The 16,818-nt window shown below is 41.0% G+C and overlaps 1 protein-coding gene across 1 annotated transcript in view; it reads right to left on the reverse strand.

Moving 5' to 3' along the window:
* Positions 1 to 16,818, reverse strand: part of LOC147685005 (uncharacterized) — a 713,619-nt gene that overhangs the window by 607,344 nt on the left and 89,457 nt on the right. The window contains exon 2 of the mRNA XM_086939748.1: positions 12,907 to 13,033. Coding sequence (XP_086795874.1) covers positions 12,907 to 13,033 — 127 coding nt within the window. The remainder of the gene's footprint in view (positions 1 to 12,906; positions 13,034 to 16,818) is intronic.

The raw sequence follows: 16,818 nt of genomic DNA on the forward strand, positions 1-16,818 counted from the left end.
ACTGAGTGTATGGGTTAGTGATTAAAGTGTCTTAATTTGGCAATAATTATTTATGTTGTTCTGTAAACTGCTGCATATTTAAATCAGTAGCTATATCAGTAACTATATGGGTTATTGAATGGTTGCCCAAGTATTTGTATGGGAGACTGAGTATGTGTGTGGGTGGCTGGGAGGTGTATAACTCTGTGCATAGATGTGTGAGCAGTTGATTCCCTAGGTGTATGGGTTCAAAAGTGCATGTAGAAACAGCTGTATGGACAGTTGACTGTGTGCATGAGTATATTGGTGAGTGAATGGATATCTCAGTGCTACATGTCAAAGTAAGTACATATGTAAAACACACTCCATGTGAGAGTTGACATATATAAATAACTGAACATAAGAGCCAGTGATTGTGTGAGTGGCTGTATGAATCATTGTGAACTTGTATCAAGGATTGTATAAGAGAGTAAATATGTGTTACTATATGTTTGAATAAGTAAGGTGTGTATAACTGTATAGTTGAGGAAATGGAGATGTGATTGATTCTTTGCATGACTGACTAGGTGTGTGAGTAACTCCATGGATGTGTGACAGTCTGTGAGTGCCTGTTTACACTGAGTGTATCTAAGGTTATATTAGAGTCTGAAGATGTATTATCACATAAATGATATCATCAGTGATGTAATTAGTAATGTCAAATGAGATGTCAGTGATGTCATCAGTGATGTCATTTGAGATGTCATCAGTGATGTCATCAGTGATGTCATTTGAGATGTCATCAGTGATGTCATCAGTGATGTCACTGACCATGTCATGAATGATGTAATATGTGACATCATTAGCAGTGGATTGCGGGTCCGCGATATATAGTTAGTGCAACTAACTATATATGGAATTTCAATGGTTTTGTGCAAATAAAATAAGGTTTTTTAAATGCTAATCCCTAACTATATATGGTCTATAACCTATGGTTTTTTCAGTGAATTTTCAAGGTTTTGTAAATGCAAATTCCTAACTATATATGGTCTATAACCTATGGTTTTTTCTGTGAATTTCATTGGTTTTTTAAAAGCTAATATCTATAGCTGTAAAATATATTCTTTATTAAGTGACGTATCACGTAGCCCGTGAGACGCCTCATGATGCATCGCATAACCGTGACGTATCGTCTCTGCAGCGCAAACCAAACCCAAAACGTAAGCACGCCAGAACACGCTTAAAGATATATATATTTTTTTTTAACCTTAATTAGACAAAATCCACACGTGCACATATCACAAACGTTCAAAAAACACAATATGTCGGACTCCCGTTACGCTGCCGGTTAGCTGCCCGGTTAACGTACCAGGAAGCACCTTTACCGCGAAAAATCGCAAATTTTTTTTTCTTTTGCCCCGCAGGGAACTTTAATAGCCCCCTCATCAATCCTAGGGGTTCAGGAGGGGTCTGCCTTACCCCTTTCATTCATTTACACCTTTTTTTTTTCCACCTCTTGTCTCTCGATCCTACCGAGAGACAAGATGGCGGCCGCTCTGGACTGTTTACAATGTTGACAGCCAATCAGCTACTCCTCAGGATTTTTTTTTTTTTTTTTGGCCCCGCGTGGTTTTATAATATCCCCCTCATCAATCCTATGGGGTCAGAAGGGGTCTACCTTGCCCTCTTTCCTTCATTTCCCCCTTTGTTTTGGTCTCCTCTTGTCTCTTGATCCTACCGAGAGACAAGATGGCGGCCGCTCCGGACTGTTTACAATGTTGACAGCCAATCAGCTACTCCTCAGACTCCCGTTACACTGCCGGTTAGCTTCCCGGTTAGCTGCCCGGTTAGCTGCCCGGTTCGCTTACCAAGACGCGTCTCTACGGCGAAAAAATCGGATTTTTTTTTTTTTTTTGGGGCCCCGCGTGGCTCTATAATATCCCCCTCATCAATCCTAGGGGGTCAGAAGGGGTCTACCTTGCCCCCTTTCCTTTATTTCCCCCTTTGTTTTGGCCTCCTCTTGTCTCTCGATCCTACCGAGAGACAAGATGGCGGCCGCACCGGACTGTTTAGAATGTTGACAGACACCGGAGGGCCAATCAGCTTCGCATCGCAAAGTTCCGATCCGCGAAAAGTTCGCGGCCGCTCCGGACTGTTTAGAATGTTGACAGACACCGGAGGGCCAATCAGCTTCGCATCGCAAAGTTCCGATACGCGAAAAGTTCGCTAACCGGATCACTGCCCGGAGCGCTGTTACAGATATATATCTTGATTTAAACGTTAATTTCTCAAAATCCACTGAAGCACATATATTGAGACCTAGCAAAGGCACATCGGGCTAACAGTCCCTACAATTTTGCCAAGTTTCGTAGAAATCCATTCAGCCGTTCGGGCTAAAAAAGAGTCCAACCGCCCTATGGAAATTAACATGGGAAAAACGCGTTTTGGGACCCCCCTTTTTTCTCGGCCCCCCCTTGACGAACCCCCCCAAATTTCCAGGAGCTGCTCAGAAACAAAATGTGCCATTTTCCTGAAAATTTCAGCCGATTCCGTCCACAAACGCCAAAGTTATTAGACATAGAATTTTCAGAAATCCCATAGGGAAAAAATCCTAACTATATATACCTACTGGCGACCGCCAGTAGGTAATATATATATATATATATATATTCACTGAAAAAACCATAGGTTATAGACCATATATAGTTAGGAATTCGCATTTACAAAACCTTATTTTACTCACACAAAACCATTGAAATTCCATATATAGTTAGTTGCACTAACTATATATCGCGCACCCGCAATCCACTGCTGATGATGTCACATATTACATCATTCATGACATGGTCAGTGACATCACTGATGACATCACTGATGACATCTCAAATGACATCACTGATGACATCTCAAATGACATCACTGATGACATCTCATTTGACATTACTGATCACATCACTGATGATATCATTCATGTGATAATACGATGAACCTCTTCAGACTCTAATATAACCTTAGATACAATCAGTGTAAACAGACACTCACAGACTGTCACTCATCCATGGAGTTACTCACACACCTAGTCAGTCATGCAAAGAATCAATCACACCTCCATTTCCTCAACTATACAGTTATACAAACTTTACTTATTCAAACATATACCAACACGTATTTACTCTCTTATACAATCCCTGATACAAGTTCACAATGATCCATACAGCCACTCACACATTCACTGGCTCTTATGCACAGTTATTTATATATGTCAACTCTCACATGTACTGTGTTTTACATATGTACTTACTTTGACATGTAGCACTGAGATATCCATTCACTCACCAATACACTCATGCACACAGTCAACCGCCCATACAGCTGTTTCCACATGCACTTTTGAAACCATACATCTAGTGAATCAACTGCTCACACATCTATGCAGAGTCATACACCTCCCAGCCACCCACACACACACTCAGTCTCCCATACAAATACTTGGGCAACCAATCAATAACCCATATAGTTACTCATATAGCTACTTATCAACACATGCAACAGTTTACAGAACAACAGACATAATGATGCACAAATTAAGACAGTTTAGTCACTAACCCATGCACTCAGTGAGGCACATTTAATCACTCACTCATACAGTCAGTCATGCACCTACTAAATCCTTCATCCAGACACTTATACATCCACTCATTCTTCAATATGTAAGACATATTTTAACTTTACAGAAACATACAGTCACTGGATGTTGTCATCAGTGATGTCATCAGTGATGTCATTTGAGATGTCATCAGTGATGTCACTGACCATGTCATGACTGATGTAATATGTGACATCATCAGCAGTGGATTGCGGGTGCGCGATATATAGTTAGTGCAACTAACTATATATGGAATTTCAATGGTTTTGTGTGAGTAAAATAAGGTTTTGTAAATGCGAATTCCTAACTATATATGGTCTATAACCTATGGTTTTTTCAGTGAATTTTCAAGGTTTTGTAAATGCTAATTCCTAACTATATATGGTCTATAACCTAAGGTTTTTTCAGTGAATTTTTAAGGTTTTGTAAATGCTAATTCCTAACTATATATGGTCTATAGCCTATGGTTTTTTCAGTGAATATATATATATACATACATATATAAACATATATCATCTGTATATCTATATAAATACAAACATAAATGCATGCATACATATACTTATATGCATACAGATGCATGTTATTTACATGAAAGTTGAAAAAACACTAATAAAAGCAAAGCTAAAAAGCCACCTCATTACAAACAGAATGGCTAACTTAAACGAGGGCGAGATCTATTGCATTTTCAATGCTTGTTTACTTTGGTTCCATCAAGAAGGCATTCAGATGTGTCACACATTTGCCATAAATTCTGAATGTTAGCACTCTAGTTGCACATTAGATCACTGTAGTAAAGCTACTGCTCACCAGGGACGTCTGCTGCTGGTATTCAAAGTGCATGTTTCAGTCTGCATGTCAGAATTTTTTTAATGAAATAGAAGAGGATTTGAGAAGTCACTCAAAATGATCCCTAATTTTTCTTTCTGAAGCACTAATCATACTTTCTATGGCAAAATTAACCCCCTCATGTTGTTCCTTTTTAAATTGAGTGTTTTCAGACTTACCACTTCATTCCAATCAAGATGGCTTCAGGTGTGCCATACCTTTGTAATAAGTAGGACTGTTAGCGCTCTAGTTGTTCTTTAGAACACTCTGGGACATTCTGTCATTGGGCTATACTTGGGCTACATCTGGGTGATATTTGGGCTACATTTGGGCTCTTTTGTCTCTGGTGGCCATTTTGGGAGACTGCATGTCAGAATGTTTTAATGAAATAGAAAAGGATTTGAGAAGTCACTCAAAATGTGCCCTAATTTTTCATTCTGCAGCACTAATCATACTTTCTATGGCAAAATATACCCCCTCATGTTGTTTCTTTTTAAATTAAATTTTTTAAGAGTTACCACTTTATTCCAATCAAGATGGCTTCAGGTGTGCCATACCTTTTGTAATAAGTAGGACTGTTAGCGCTCTAGTTGTTCTTTAGAACACTCTAGGAGGCTGCAGTAGAACACAAAGGAATCAACTGACAGTCTCTGTCCTTGTTGGATGTACATGTTTTACTGAGAATGTCAGACTTCATTTTCACATGACTGAGAAAGATAATGTGAATTTACAGAAAATATGCTTTCAGTTTAGCTTATAGATCCCCTTCCAAACCACTGTGGGAAAATCATGAGATATTAGTTTTCTTTCAAACAATATTCATGATATCACAGCAGAAGGTTTTTTCACATGGTAAAATCACCTTAGAACCCACCACAATTCCTAAAACGAGTATGGTACCATCAACAAATGATTTATAATGTAACTAAAGTCCTAAAACCCTCTATTAACTACAATGCTTTTTAATGAGGTGCTATCATGTATATTGGTCCCAAGATGGCTGCCAACACTTCTTGGATGAAGTGCTGACAGCCAATCAGATCAGATGTGTGGTTAGGCTCCGCCCAGATATATATCTTTTTTTGAACCTAAATTACTCAAAATCCACTGGAGCACATATATTGAGACCTAGCAAAGGCACATCGGGCTAACAGTCCCTACAATTTTGCCAAGTTTCGTGCAAATCCATTCAGCCGTTCGAGCTAAAAGTGAGGCCAACCGCCCTAGGAAAATTAACATGGGAAAAACGCGTTTTGGGACCCCCCTTTTTTCTCGGCCCCCCCTTTATGAAACCTCCTCAAATTGTCAGGGGCTGCTCAGAAACAAAATGTTCAATTTTCCTGAAAATTTCAGCCAATTCCGTCCACAAACGCCAAAGTTATTAGACATAGAATTTTCAAAAATCCCATAGAGAAAAAATCCTAACTATATATACCTACTGGCGACCGCCAGTAGGATATATATATATATATATATTCACTGAAAAAACCATAGGTTTCACACCAGTTATAGTTAGGAATTAGCATTTAAAAAACCTATTAAATTCACTGACAAAACCATAGATTTCACACCATTTATAGTTAGCTGGAAATTTTACTGACATAAAACCATTGAAATTCCCACGTTATAGTTAGTTGGACTCACTATAACTTGCGCGCCTGTAATGCACTGCTGATGACGTCACATATTACATCACTCATGACATGGTCAGTGACATCACTCATGACATCACTGATGACACCATCCAGTGAATGTGTGTCTTTCTGAAAAATAAATTTGTTTTATATATGTATTTGTAAAGGTCGATGGAAGAATAAATGTTTAAATAAGTGTGTAAATGGATGTTTTTTTAAAAAAAAATTGGTTGGGTAACTGGCTTATTACGTGTATCTTAGTGAATACATATATTAGCGAGTATTGTTTAAATATTTAAATGTTTGTATCAGTGTTTCTCTTTGTGTATAAGTGGCTGCAGGGGTTGGTGACTGACTCACTGTTTGTATGTGTTTTGAAGACAGCATATGTGCAGGACTGTATGGGTGGATGAGTGTGTATATGTGTGTGTTAGTGAGTGAATGACTGTCTCACTAGTGTCTTCATTAGTAACAACATATGTTTTAATCTAGTATATGTGAGTATTGATGTATATAAGTGAGTATAGTATATATAGTGAGAGATTGTAGGAGTTCCTGTTTAAATAAGTATGTGTTTCTATAAGTGATTGTTTAAGAGAGTAAGTATGGGTAAGTTTCCTTAGAAGTAAGGTGGTAGTGTGTGTATAAATGTATATGAAAATAAATGGATGTTCAATAGTTTATTTGCATGTGTGAGTATGTGTGTGAGTAACTTTTGGATGACTGCTGATGTGTAACAGGATGTATAGGTGTATCACTACATATGATGAGTGAGTATATATATGAGTGACTATATAGAACTGTTGGTGAATGAGTGGATGTGTATATAGATGGTGGAATTACTGAATTGGTTGTTGTTACTGGTTTGGGTATCTCCATTTTTTTGAAAATGTTTGTTTCTATTTTTGAATATGTGTTTCAAGCGTTACATTACACTGAAATTAGGTCTGTCACTCTGTCACAAGGATGGTGTCATCAGTGATGTCATGAGTGATGTCACTGACCATGTCATGAGTGATGTAATATGTGACGTCATCAGCAGTGCATTACAGGCGCGCAAGTTATAGTGAGTCCAACTAACTATAACGTGGGAATTTCAATGGTTTTATGTCAGTAAAATTTCCAGCTAACTATAAATGGTGTGAAATCTATGGTTTTGTCAGTGAATTTAATAGGTTTTTTAAATGCTAATTCCTAACTATAACTGGTGTGAAACCTATGGTTTTTTCAGTGAATTTCAAAGGTTTTTTAAATGCGAATTCCTAACTATAACTGGTGTGAAACCTATGTTTTTTTCAGTGAATTTCAAAGTTTTTTTTAATGCTAATTCCTAACTATATAAGACCTGAAAGCCCACCAGGAATCTCCAGTATGCGCCAGGGGACTGCATTGCAGAGAGGTGTAATGAAGCCACAACCCTTTTTACACCTCTCTGCAAGGCAGCCCCCGTACTAATTCCCCTTGCATACTTGGGGCCCCTGGGGGCCAATTAGCCCACCTGGAACCTCCAGTATGCGCCAGGGGCTGCATTGCAGAGGTGTAATGAGACTATGCCTCTTGTTACACCTCTCTGCAACGCAGCCCACTGCCGCGTTTGCAGAGGGGGAACTAATTCCCCTTGCATACTGGGGGTCCCTGGGGTCAACTGGTCCACCAGGAGCCTCCAGTATGCGCGAGGGAGCTGCATTGCAGAGAAGTGTAATGAGGCCACACCCTTGTTACACCTCTCTGCAATGCAGGCCACTGGCACGTTTGTAGAGGGGGGACTAATTCCCCTTGCATACTGGGGGTCCCTGGATCATATCTGCCCAAACACCGATATTCCGAACGATTGTTAATTACTTTTACTACTCTCTACTACTCACTCTACTATTCACTCTACTACTCTCTACTACTCACTCTCTGCTACTCTCTCTACTGCTCTCTACTACTCTCTACTACTCACTCTCTACTCTCTATTACTCACTCTCTACTCTCTACCTCTCTACCTCTCTCTTCTTCTCTCTCTACTAATCTCTACCTCTCTACCGCTACCTCTCTACCTCTCTACCTCTACACCTCTACCTCTCTACCTCTCTCTACACGCACACATATACACATATATGCATATATATATATGTATGTGTATGTATAAAAAAAACAACAAAACATTTTTTTTAAACAGCTACTTTTAAAACTGTCATTCTTTTTCCCCATGGTACGCTCCCCGGTACGCTTACCGGTGCGCGTACCGGTGCGCGTAACGGGCGCTCACCCCGCGAAAATCAAAAAAATTTTTTATTTTTTTTTTGCTCCACTGGGCCCTTTTATGGCCCCCACATCAAACCTAGGGGGTCAAGGGGGGTCTACTCTGCCCCCTTATGGTCATTTCCCTCTTTGTTTTGGCCACCTCTCGTGTCTCGATCCTACCGAGACACAAGATGGCGGCCGCTCCGGACTGTTTAGAATGTTTACAGACACCCCAGAGCCAATCAGCTTTCTGCGCGCAAGTCGCGGTAAGCGCCCGGTGCGCGTACCGGTGCGCGTACCGGAGCGCGGCTATAGATATATATATTTTTTTGAACCTTAATTACTCAAAATCCACTGGAGCACATATCTTGAGACATAGCAAAGGCACATCGGGCTACCAGTCCCTACAATGTTGCCGTTCGGGCTAAAAGTGAAATCGACCGCCCTATGGAAATTAACATGGGGAAAACGCGTTTTGGGACCCCCCTTTTATCTCGGCCCCCGCTTGACGAATCCCCCCCAAACTTTCAGGGAAGGACCGGAACGCCGCGAGGCCATTTTGAGGAAATTTTGAGGCAGATTCGTCAACCGGCGCCAAAGTTATTCCAAATAGAATTTTGAGATTTAACATTGAAAAAAATCCTAACTATAACTACCTACTGGCGACCGCCAGTAGGTAATATATATATATATATATATATATATATATATCTGCACGTTTTCTGCCTCCATGCGGTATCAGAAAAAAGAAAGGCCGGCACACTGGTATCCGTTTTTTAAAATTTAATACCAGAACCCCCCTTCACCCCTCGCAGACGCGTTTCGTCTTTGCAGGCTTCGTCAGTGCAACGTTAGTGACAGAATCAAAACCACCATTTAAAGTCATTGGTCAATTGCATTTACAATCAAAATAGAAAAAGGACAATTTTTCTCAAAATGTGGTGGGCGCCATCTTGTAACGTGCAAATACCACAAATACCATGACTTATCCAAGGTGGTAACGTGAAAGTGCTTAGTGCTCATTTAAAAACAATAACGTTGTTATTCATTTTATATATCATTTACATATTCACAGTGAAATTTATAATAAACAGAAATAAAGCATTTACATTCGCTCAATTTTCGTTCATTACTTTGAGTTCATTATTTAGCCCTGAATGGGCAAACTTAACTTAGTGCAAGACAGAAAAAAAAAAAGGCATGAAAATCAAAGACATACTGATTGGGAAAGTGGCAAAGTTCTTTTGTACAGTTTTTTAGTCCACTATATTTACCCAATATTACAGCTGTTTACACTCAAGACTTTCTTAATGTCATGGACAATGTAACATGGGACTCAGAAATGCTATTAATCACCCTAGATGTGGTAAATATGTACACCTCGATAAACCATGAACAAGGTTTATATGCGATAAAATGGTTCTTAGACCAAAAACCACCACATTTCAAGAGTCATAACACCATGATTTTGTCAATGATCAGATTTTGTTTGTTCAATAACATTTTTATATTTGATGGAACCTTGTACAATCAAAGAAGGGGCACTTCGATGGGCTTGTGCTTCTCCCCCAGCTGTGGGCTGGTGGGAATTAGCACGAAGCCTGGAGTGACTCCAATCAAAAATGGACCGAAAAAATACTTATGTGGACAAGGTATATTGACGACCTTTTTATAATCTGGCAAGGGGATCGTCAATCAGCAGAAGAGTATATTACTACACTAAACAACAACACGCTCAATCTTAAATTCACCAGTACTAGAAGTACTACTAGTATTAACTACCTGGACCTTGAAATTTTCGTGTATAATAACATCCTTCACACACGCCTGTATAGGAAACCGACAGCGGGCAATGCGGTCCTGCATGCCAAGTCTTACCATCCGAAAAGCTTGGTAAAAAATGTACCTTACGGTGAATTTTTACGCCTGAAGAGAAATTGCTCTCTGGAGAAAGACTACAAAGTAGCAGAGAGGGAGGCGAATATCAGATTTGAGCGAAGGGGTTATAACACTACTACCCTAAAACAAGCCAGTGTGAAAGCCTCAGGAACCAACTGGAGGGACCTCCTGGTTCCTAAAACTAAAATGGAGGCTCCCGAAGAAGTACGTATGATCACTGAATTCAGTACCAAATCGGGGGAAATAGTCAACATTTTCCGTAAACACTGGCATATACTCGCTGCAGACAAAGTCCTGAAAAAAGATCTGCCAAAGAGACCGCTGATAACCTATAGGAGATGTCCCTCTCTGGCAGATCATTTGGTCCATAGCCATTTTAAATCTCAGGCTAAATCCATCAAATTATCTCAGTCAGTGGGGTTCTTCCCGTGTCTTAAATGTAAGGCATGTAAATTCAGCTGCAAAACTACAGAATACCCAAATCGCACAGGTGACAATAAACCGAATATCAAGATCAAACAGTTGTTTAACTGTAACTCTGAGTATACAGTATATTGTCTCACCTGTCCGTGTAAGCTGCGATACATCGGCAGCACAATAAAACCGGTGAAACTTAGAGTTCTTTAACATATGCGGGCTATTACTAATAATGACAAATCTTATCCAGTAGCCCGCCACTTTGCACAAGAACATCAGAGCAAGTGGGAGAAACTGAGTTTTTACTGTATAGATCAGGTCCCCAAATTGGAATGTGGAGGAGACAGAGACAAGTCTCTTAGGATTTTAGAATCCAAGCACATCATTGGCCTCAAAACCATTAGCATAACTCCTTCCAATCACATTGCTTAGTGAAACAACAGCAACCCTGTCTACAAAGTTATCTTTAATAAAAATGCTTTGTATATTATTGAACCATGTGCCATTTGTCATAATTTTGCTAAAAAAAAGTAACGGCAATGAGCCCAAATCTACTGTGAAGCCATATTTGAATTATATTTGTGGAGAAGTGTGGCTCAGGGGTTAGAGGCGGCAGACCCGGAAGCTGAGATCGGCCCTGGACCAGGGTTCAATTCCCCGCCTCGGCGGGTCTTGGGCTCAAAAATTCCACGGACTCGATAATTCTCGCTCCGGTGCCTTCGCAACTCACGGGTTCACACTCTGCGACTCTGGGCAATAGCTTGCTTAATCTCCACAACGGCCCCTCGCGGCGGGATGCCTGGCTTTCACCTTGTGGATACCCTGTCAGGGTTATCTCACAGGGGAATACCAGGACGGGTTCCCTAAGCAAGCGCCGGGAAACCCTTTGTGGGTAGCTGTGCGCTATATAAGCTCAAATACATAATACATACATTTACATACATTCCATTTTGATTAATGAGATTGCTCCAATATGTTTTATGCAACATGCACACCGACTATCACAATGATCCCTTGTGAGGGATACTCAATTCTCCTTTAAAATTGGCTTTAATTCTTATTCCATTTTTTAGTAAGGTTGTTAGCTAAATGTTTGAAGAAGTTGTAAGACTGGGCACAAATGATTTCAGCAATCTTTCGGAATACCCCCAGCTCACTTTTAAAGTCTCTTTACACTATCTTCTGCTTTGGCTAGCATGTTTTAAAATGTACAGTTTGTAGCCCATTTCCTCCAAACACCCCGGGGATCATACTGTAGCCAAATATACAAAATACAAATAAACAAAAGGCAAATAAACTGCCTCTTTTCAAATATCCCGATACAAAAGGGGATGATGGACGGAGCGTTTGAGCAAATCAAACACTCACCCCCAGTCAACTGATCTGGGTTTAATCCATCACCATTCTTTAGCTCACTCCGCCAACCCAGTTCAGACATGGCCATATGCAAATCAGTTTGACCCTGTGCCTCATGGGAACAGTCCAGCCTGAACTGCCAAAGCCGTGTCTTCCCTGCACCGGAAACAAGCATCCTGGAACCGTTTCTGGCATCACAGCCGTCATCAGCCAGGCTAGCTTGAATCCAGTGGCAAAGTGAGCAAGGGACTCACGTCTGAGCATACCCTGCCAACTTAGGGCGAACAAAGCGATACAAAAGGGGATGATGGACGGAGCGTTTGAGCAAATCTCAAACTTAAAATGTACAGTTTGTAGCCCATTTCCTCCAAACACCTAGGGAATCAGACTGTAGCCAAATATACAAAATACAAATAAACAAAATGCAAATAAACTGCCTCTTTTCAAATATCATCAAAATTAAAGACTTTTTTCAAACTGATATTTTAGAAACTATTAATTCCCACCCAGTCCACTGCCTGTCATTAGGAGGAAGACTTTGGAACGTGCGAGTTTAAACACATAAAAATGGATTTTACAAGAAAACTTAGTTCAGTTCATTCTGCAGATTTCTTTTGACACTTGTGACAAAGTAGTACATTCATAGCTCCTACAGCAACCAGTATAAAACCTCAATACTCCCCACACCAAGATGAGAACTAGGCCACCTACCTACCTGTCATATCATGCAATGCTCATCAGTAAACACATCGCAATCTACTTTTGCAGAGCAGGTAACTAATTCTACACGATTCAGAGATCATAACAGTGTATTCGTTTTTTTAAAATACTGTTGGTATTTTGTAATGTTTTGGGGACGTTACAAACGTTCTAAGGGCTGGAGAGCAGGACCAGACACTGGGAGATAGATTACATAAATAATCAATCAGTACATCTTACCAACTGACATCAAGAGGTCCAAATTTTCCTTCATCACATCCTGGTGCAGCTCCTTCTGCCATTCTTCTAGGCACTCCCACTCCTCCTCTGAGAAATGGACCGCAATGTCCTCGAATGTCACCAGTGCCTGAAATACAAACCATTGTCTTCTCAGTAGCTTCAACTCCAACCAAAACTATGTAACATTTCTAACTGTTATCTTTCTTTTCCATCCTCACCACACAAATTGTCCGCAGCCCACACTATTACACTGAAGTCTCCACCAACTACATGGTTTTCAGCTCCGAATGTCTTCCTAAAATCATCAGCACTCAAACCAATGCAAACTAAGAAGTTGCTGGCAAGTAGTTATCAAATCTCACCTGCAACACATACCATTGTAAATGCAGATGGTTCTGTACCAGTTCCAGCCCCTTAAGCTTAAACATCATGGAAAACAAACTATTTCCAGCTCAGTCATTACTGTTCAAATTCTAGCCAGAAGTCATCAAACATAGTGTGGAAAAAAATCGGTTTCAAGTTTTCATCTGTGACCAACTGTGAGAACCCTTAGTTTAAAGCTTCAATTGTGATCGTCAAAAACTATAGTCAATAGAATGCACTCCCACCTCAGACCCTTTCATCTAGGACAGCCCTCTAACATCAATCTGGTGCAAAAAAACGCACCAATCCACCAACAGTCTGAGCCTAAACACAACTTGACACCATTATGTTGGGGATCCGAGCATACACAGTTTTAAGAGAGGCTTACAATCAGTCATCGATTGGTGACCATCAAAAATACCCTATAAAAATACTACTCCTTGCGTAGGACCTTTTGCTCCAAAAAAGGACGATTAAAGTAATAGAACCTGTTCAATCTAGGAGCCTTCTGCTCCAATTAGGTGCATCCTACATCATCTTGGGCAGAAGAAGTTGCCAGCTCAGCATGTTCTTCTCCTGTTTCAACTATGGACCTTGAAACATCAAATGAAACACAATTTACTCCCATCTAGGAATATTTGCTTAATGCCGCACGAATTACCTATAAATATTACATGGTACACAATCCTTTGCCAGATGAGAACCATCAACTTCAGACATGGTAATGGGCAGAGAATAGGGACATCTTTTTAACTCAAAGGTAACAGGTGGCCCTACCTGCTTGAACCTTGTCCCAAATGTCTTTTTAGTGGAAGAAGTTATCAATGCTGATCTCACATTTTCATTCTCTGTGAAATCACTTGTAACTCCTACTGACCCTTCCTTGCATAACGTGTTTAAGTAGTGACGTTACTTTAATTAACTACAAAGAAAAGGGTGCAAACTAATGCTCTACCATTCACAACACTCTTGAGGTGACGTGTCCCCATTATTGAGCCATGCCTCCATAAACCATTATAATTTGATTTATATTTCTGTGGTCATATTGGGTTTGTATTTGAGTTGTTCTTACCTCAATCTTCCCAAACAGGTCCAAGTATGTTTCAGCAATTCTGAACATCCGATATTCAATAAAAGTGCAGATATATGTAAAACAAGCATGTCGCTACAAGAGAGCTAAAAATGCTAATATTTTGCACAGTTTTTTCATTTTTAAAACAGGCGCTAGGGACAGAACTTCCTAACAGCAAGGCATGACAATTGTGAAAAAAAGACGATGCACGTATCTTTGAACACATCTGCAAAAGAGTCAATTATATTGTCATTACGATAGAAAAGAGAGTCAAATTGACATAAAAAATGGGTCCTGCTCTCTAGATGAGGCCTTCAAGTTATGTATACTAATTTATCTGCAATCATGTTGGCAATCGTTCTAGGGGCGTGGCTAAGCTCGCCATGGTGGCAGACGTGTCTGACTGAAGCTCCAAAGTCAGCCCTAAGTCATTTATTCGCACCTGAGGGTATCTCAAACGAACCTATTCAGACCGGATACACCCATGCGAACATCAGGTTACTAATAGCCCACTCTAGTAATTATGGAGCAGAGAAGTGTAAGGCTCCACTGGGTGAAGACGCAGATCCAACATGGCACCTCCTAAAAAGAGATGAGCCTGATATCGGTGAAACACAGATCACATCAACTTCACCCCCACCACGTTGCGGACAGGTACCGACAGGGGAAAGAGCATATCAGGAGCAGTAAACCTAAGGACCCAGACACAGGAATAACGATCGGCAATCCACTGTGAGGTATGCACGACCCCACCCCCAGACCCAGCTGAGCTAAGTGTACGACCCGGCTGGTGTTGCACTGAAATTATCAGAGCGCTAAAGGAGCAGCAGCTGTGACAGCAGGTGTGACTCACGGCAGGCAGAAAAAGCTGGGTGAATGATTACCAGAAAGGGGTTCCAGGACACAACAAACACAGTGCCAGCAGCAGCCACGCCCGAGCATCGGAGATGGAGTAGTCTCCACCCCTCCTCCAGCTAGCCGCGTTGGGCCGCATGCCACTCCATGGCATGATAGTGTCTGCCATTGCACTGTGTCGCCCTCAATTATCTCGCCCATAGATGAAGGCCATCTGGATTTGAGGTGCACCCGGAGGAGTGGCCTGGAAGACCTAGCCATGGCGTGGACGGCTAGCGGATGATTTGCATGGTGTGACTGGCTTCACATCCGGACACAGCCAGGCGACGCACTGGGCCCGAGCGAGACAGGACTGCATTGCAGTAGGGGGTGGAAAGAAGCAATCACGGCTATTGGGGCAGCTCACCACCACCAGAGATGGTCAAATACTTGTCTCCAGGAGGTGGCCCACGACCCACTCAACAAAGCACCAGCAACCCGCTCGTACAAGAAGCTAGAAGAGGAAGCCCCCCAACTGTTGCCCATGTCGACCCCCACGCAGCCCACAGACAAGAAGAGTGCTCATGCACGTCATAGCCCACCACCATAAGTTACAGCGGGGAATGATCCCAGGCAGGAGGAGGTGGGTGTCGAGATGCGCAGCAAGAGCCAGCATTGCAGTGCACACCAAACACAGAAAAACTACGTAAGCCCTAAAGACCTCTCCGCAGAGTTAAGTAAGAGAACACCCTCCGCCCAGTGCAAGAAGATAGCTATCATACACTCAGAACTGGAGGGTCAAAAAACGGATGAGTGCTTAAGAGAGGGCCCCTGTTGTATCTGTGTTTCTTTAATTGCTTACATGCTCTGTGATCTATGTTCTTAGTTCTGTATTCTATTTCAGATTCGTTGCGGTCGAGTCATTATACGTGGACTACCTGACTCGACAGCATTGCATCTGTACATCTCTTCATGTGGGTTTTTGCTGTGTTATTTTTTCTTCTGGAATACATTACAGCTTTATACTCTAATACGAGTTTATGTTGTGTACATTTCAACAATTATGGCGACGATGGATTGGGATTGAAGAATTTCGGATTAGAGTAAGAATTTTTTTTTATTTAAAACCCACCGTGAAGCTTACAGCAAAATTTAAAAAGCAACAACAACCATTTATTTTTAAACAAGAAAAATCGGCAGTCGTGGCATTTATGGTAAGATTACTTTACCTCAATTGTAATGCACAAGATTGTCGGATAAAGGTTGGTTGCTGATATTCAAATTGCCTGCAGTGTTCGAAGACGTCGCGTGAGTGCAGTGCGTTTCGAGAGTTTTGAGAAGATCAGCGCATGTGACGTGTGTCTCGAAGAAAAAGGAAGACACACTTACTGTCTGCGTTTGAGACAACAATCACGCAGGGTAAACGTCATCACACGAGGTCAAAAGACGTGACCCGGCGTGGCGGCCATTTTGAAAATTACAGTGACAGTAGAAAAAAGCCGATTTTTTACACCGGAGTAAGGATTAGAAGGCAGCAGTTTGTTTTGGCTTATGGTGATTATTAATGGAAAAAAACGGATGAAATGAGCAACAATGCTACGAGGTAAAATTAAACATTATTAAAATTTTTAGGGTTTAAAAAA

The sequence above is a fragment of the Lissotriton vulgaris genome, chromosome 10 (genome assembly GCF_964263255.1).
Source record: "Lissotriton vulgaris chromosome 10, aLisVul1.2, whole genome shotgun sequence".
Taxonomy (NCBI): domain Eukaryota; kingdom Metazoa; phylum Chordata; class Amphibia; order Caudata; family Salamandridae; genus Lissotriton; species Lissotriton vulgaris.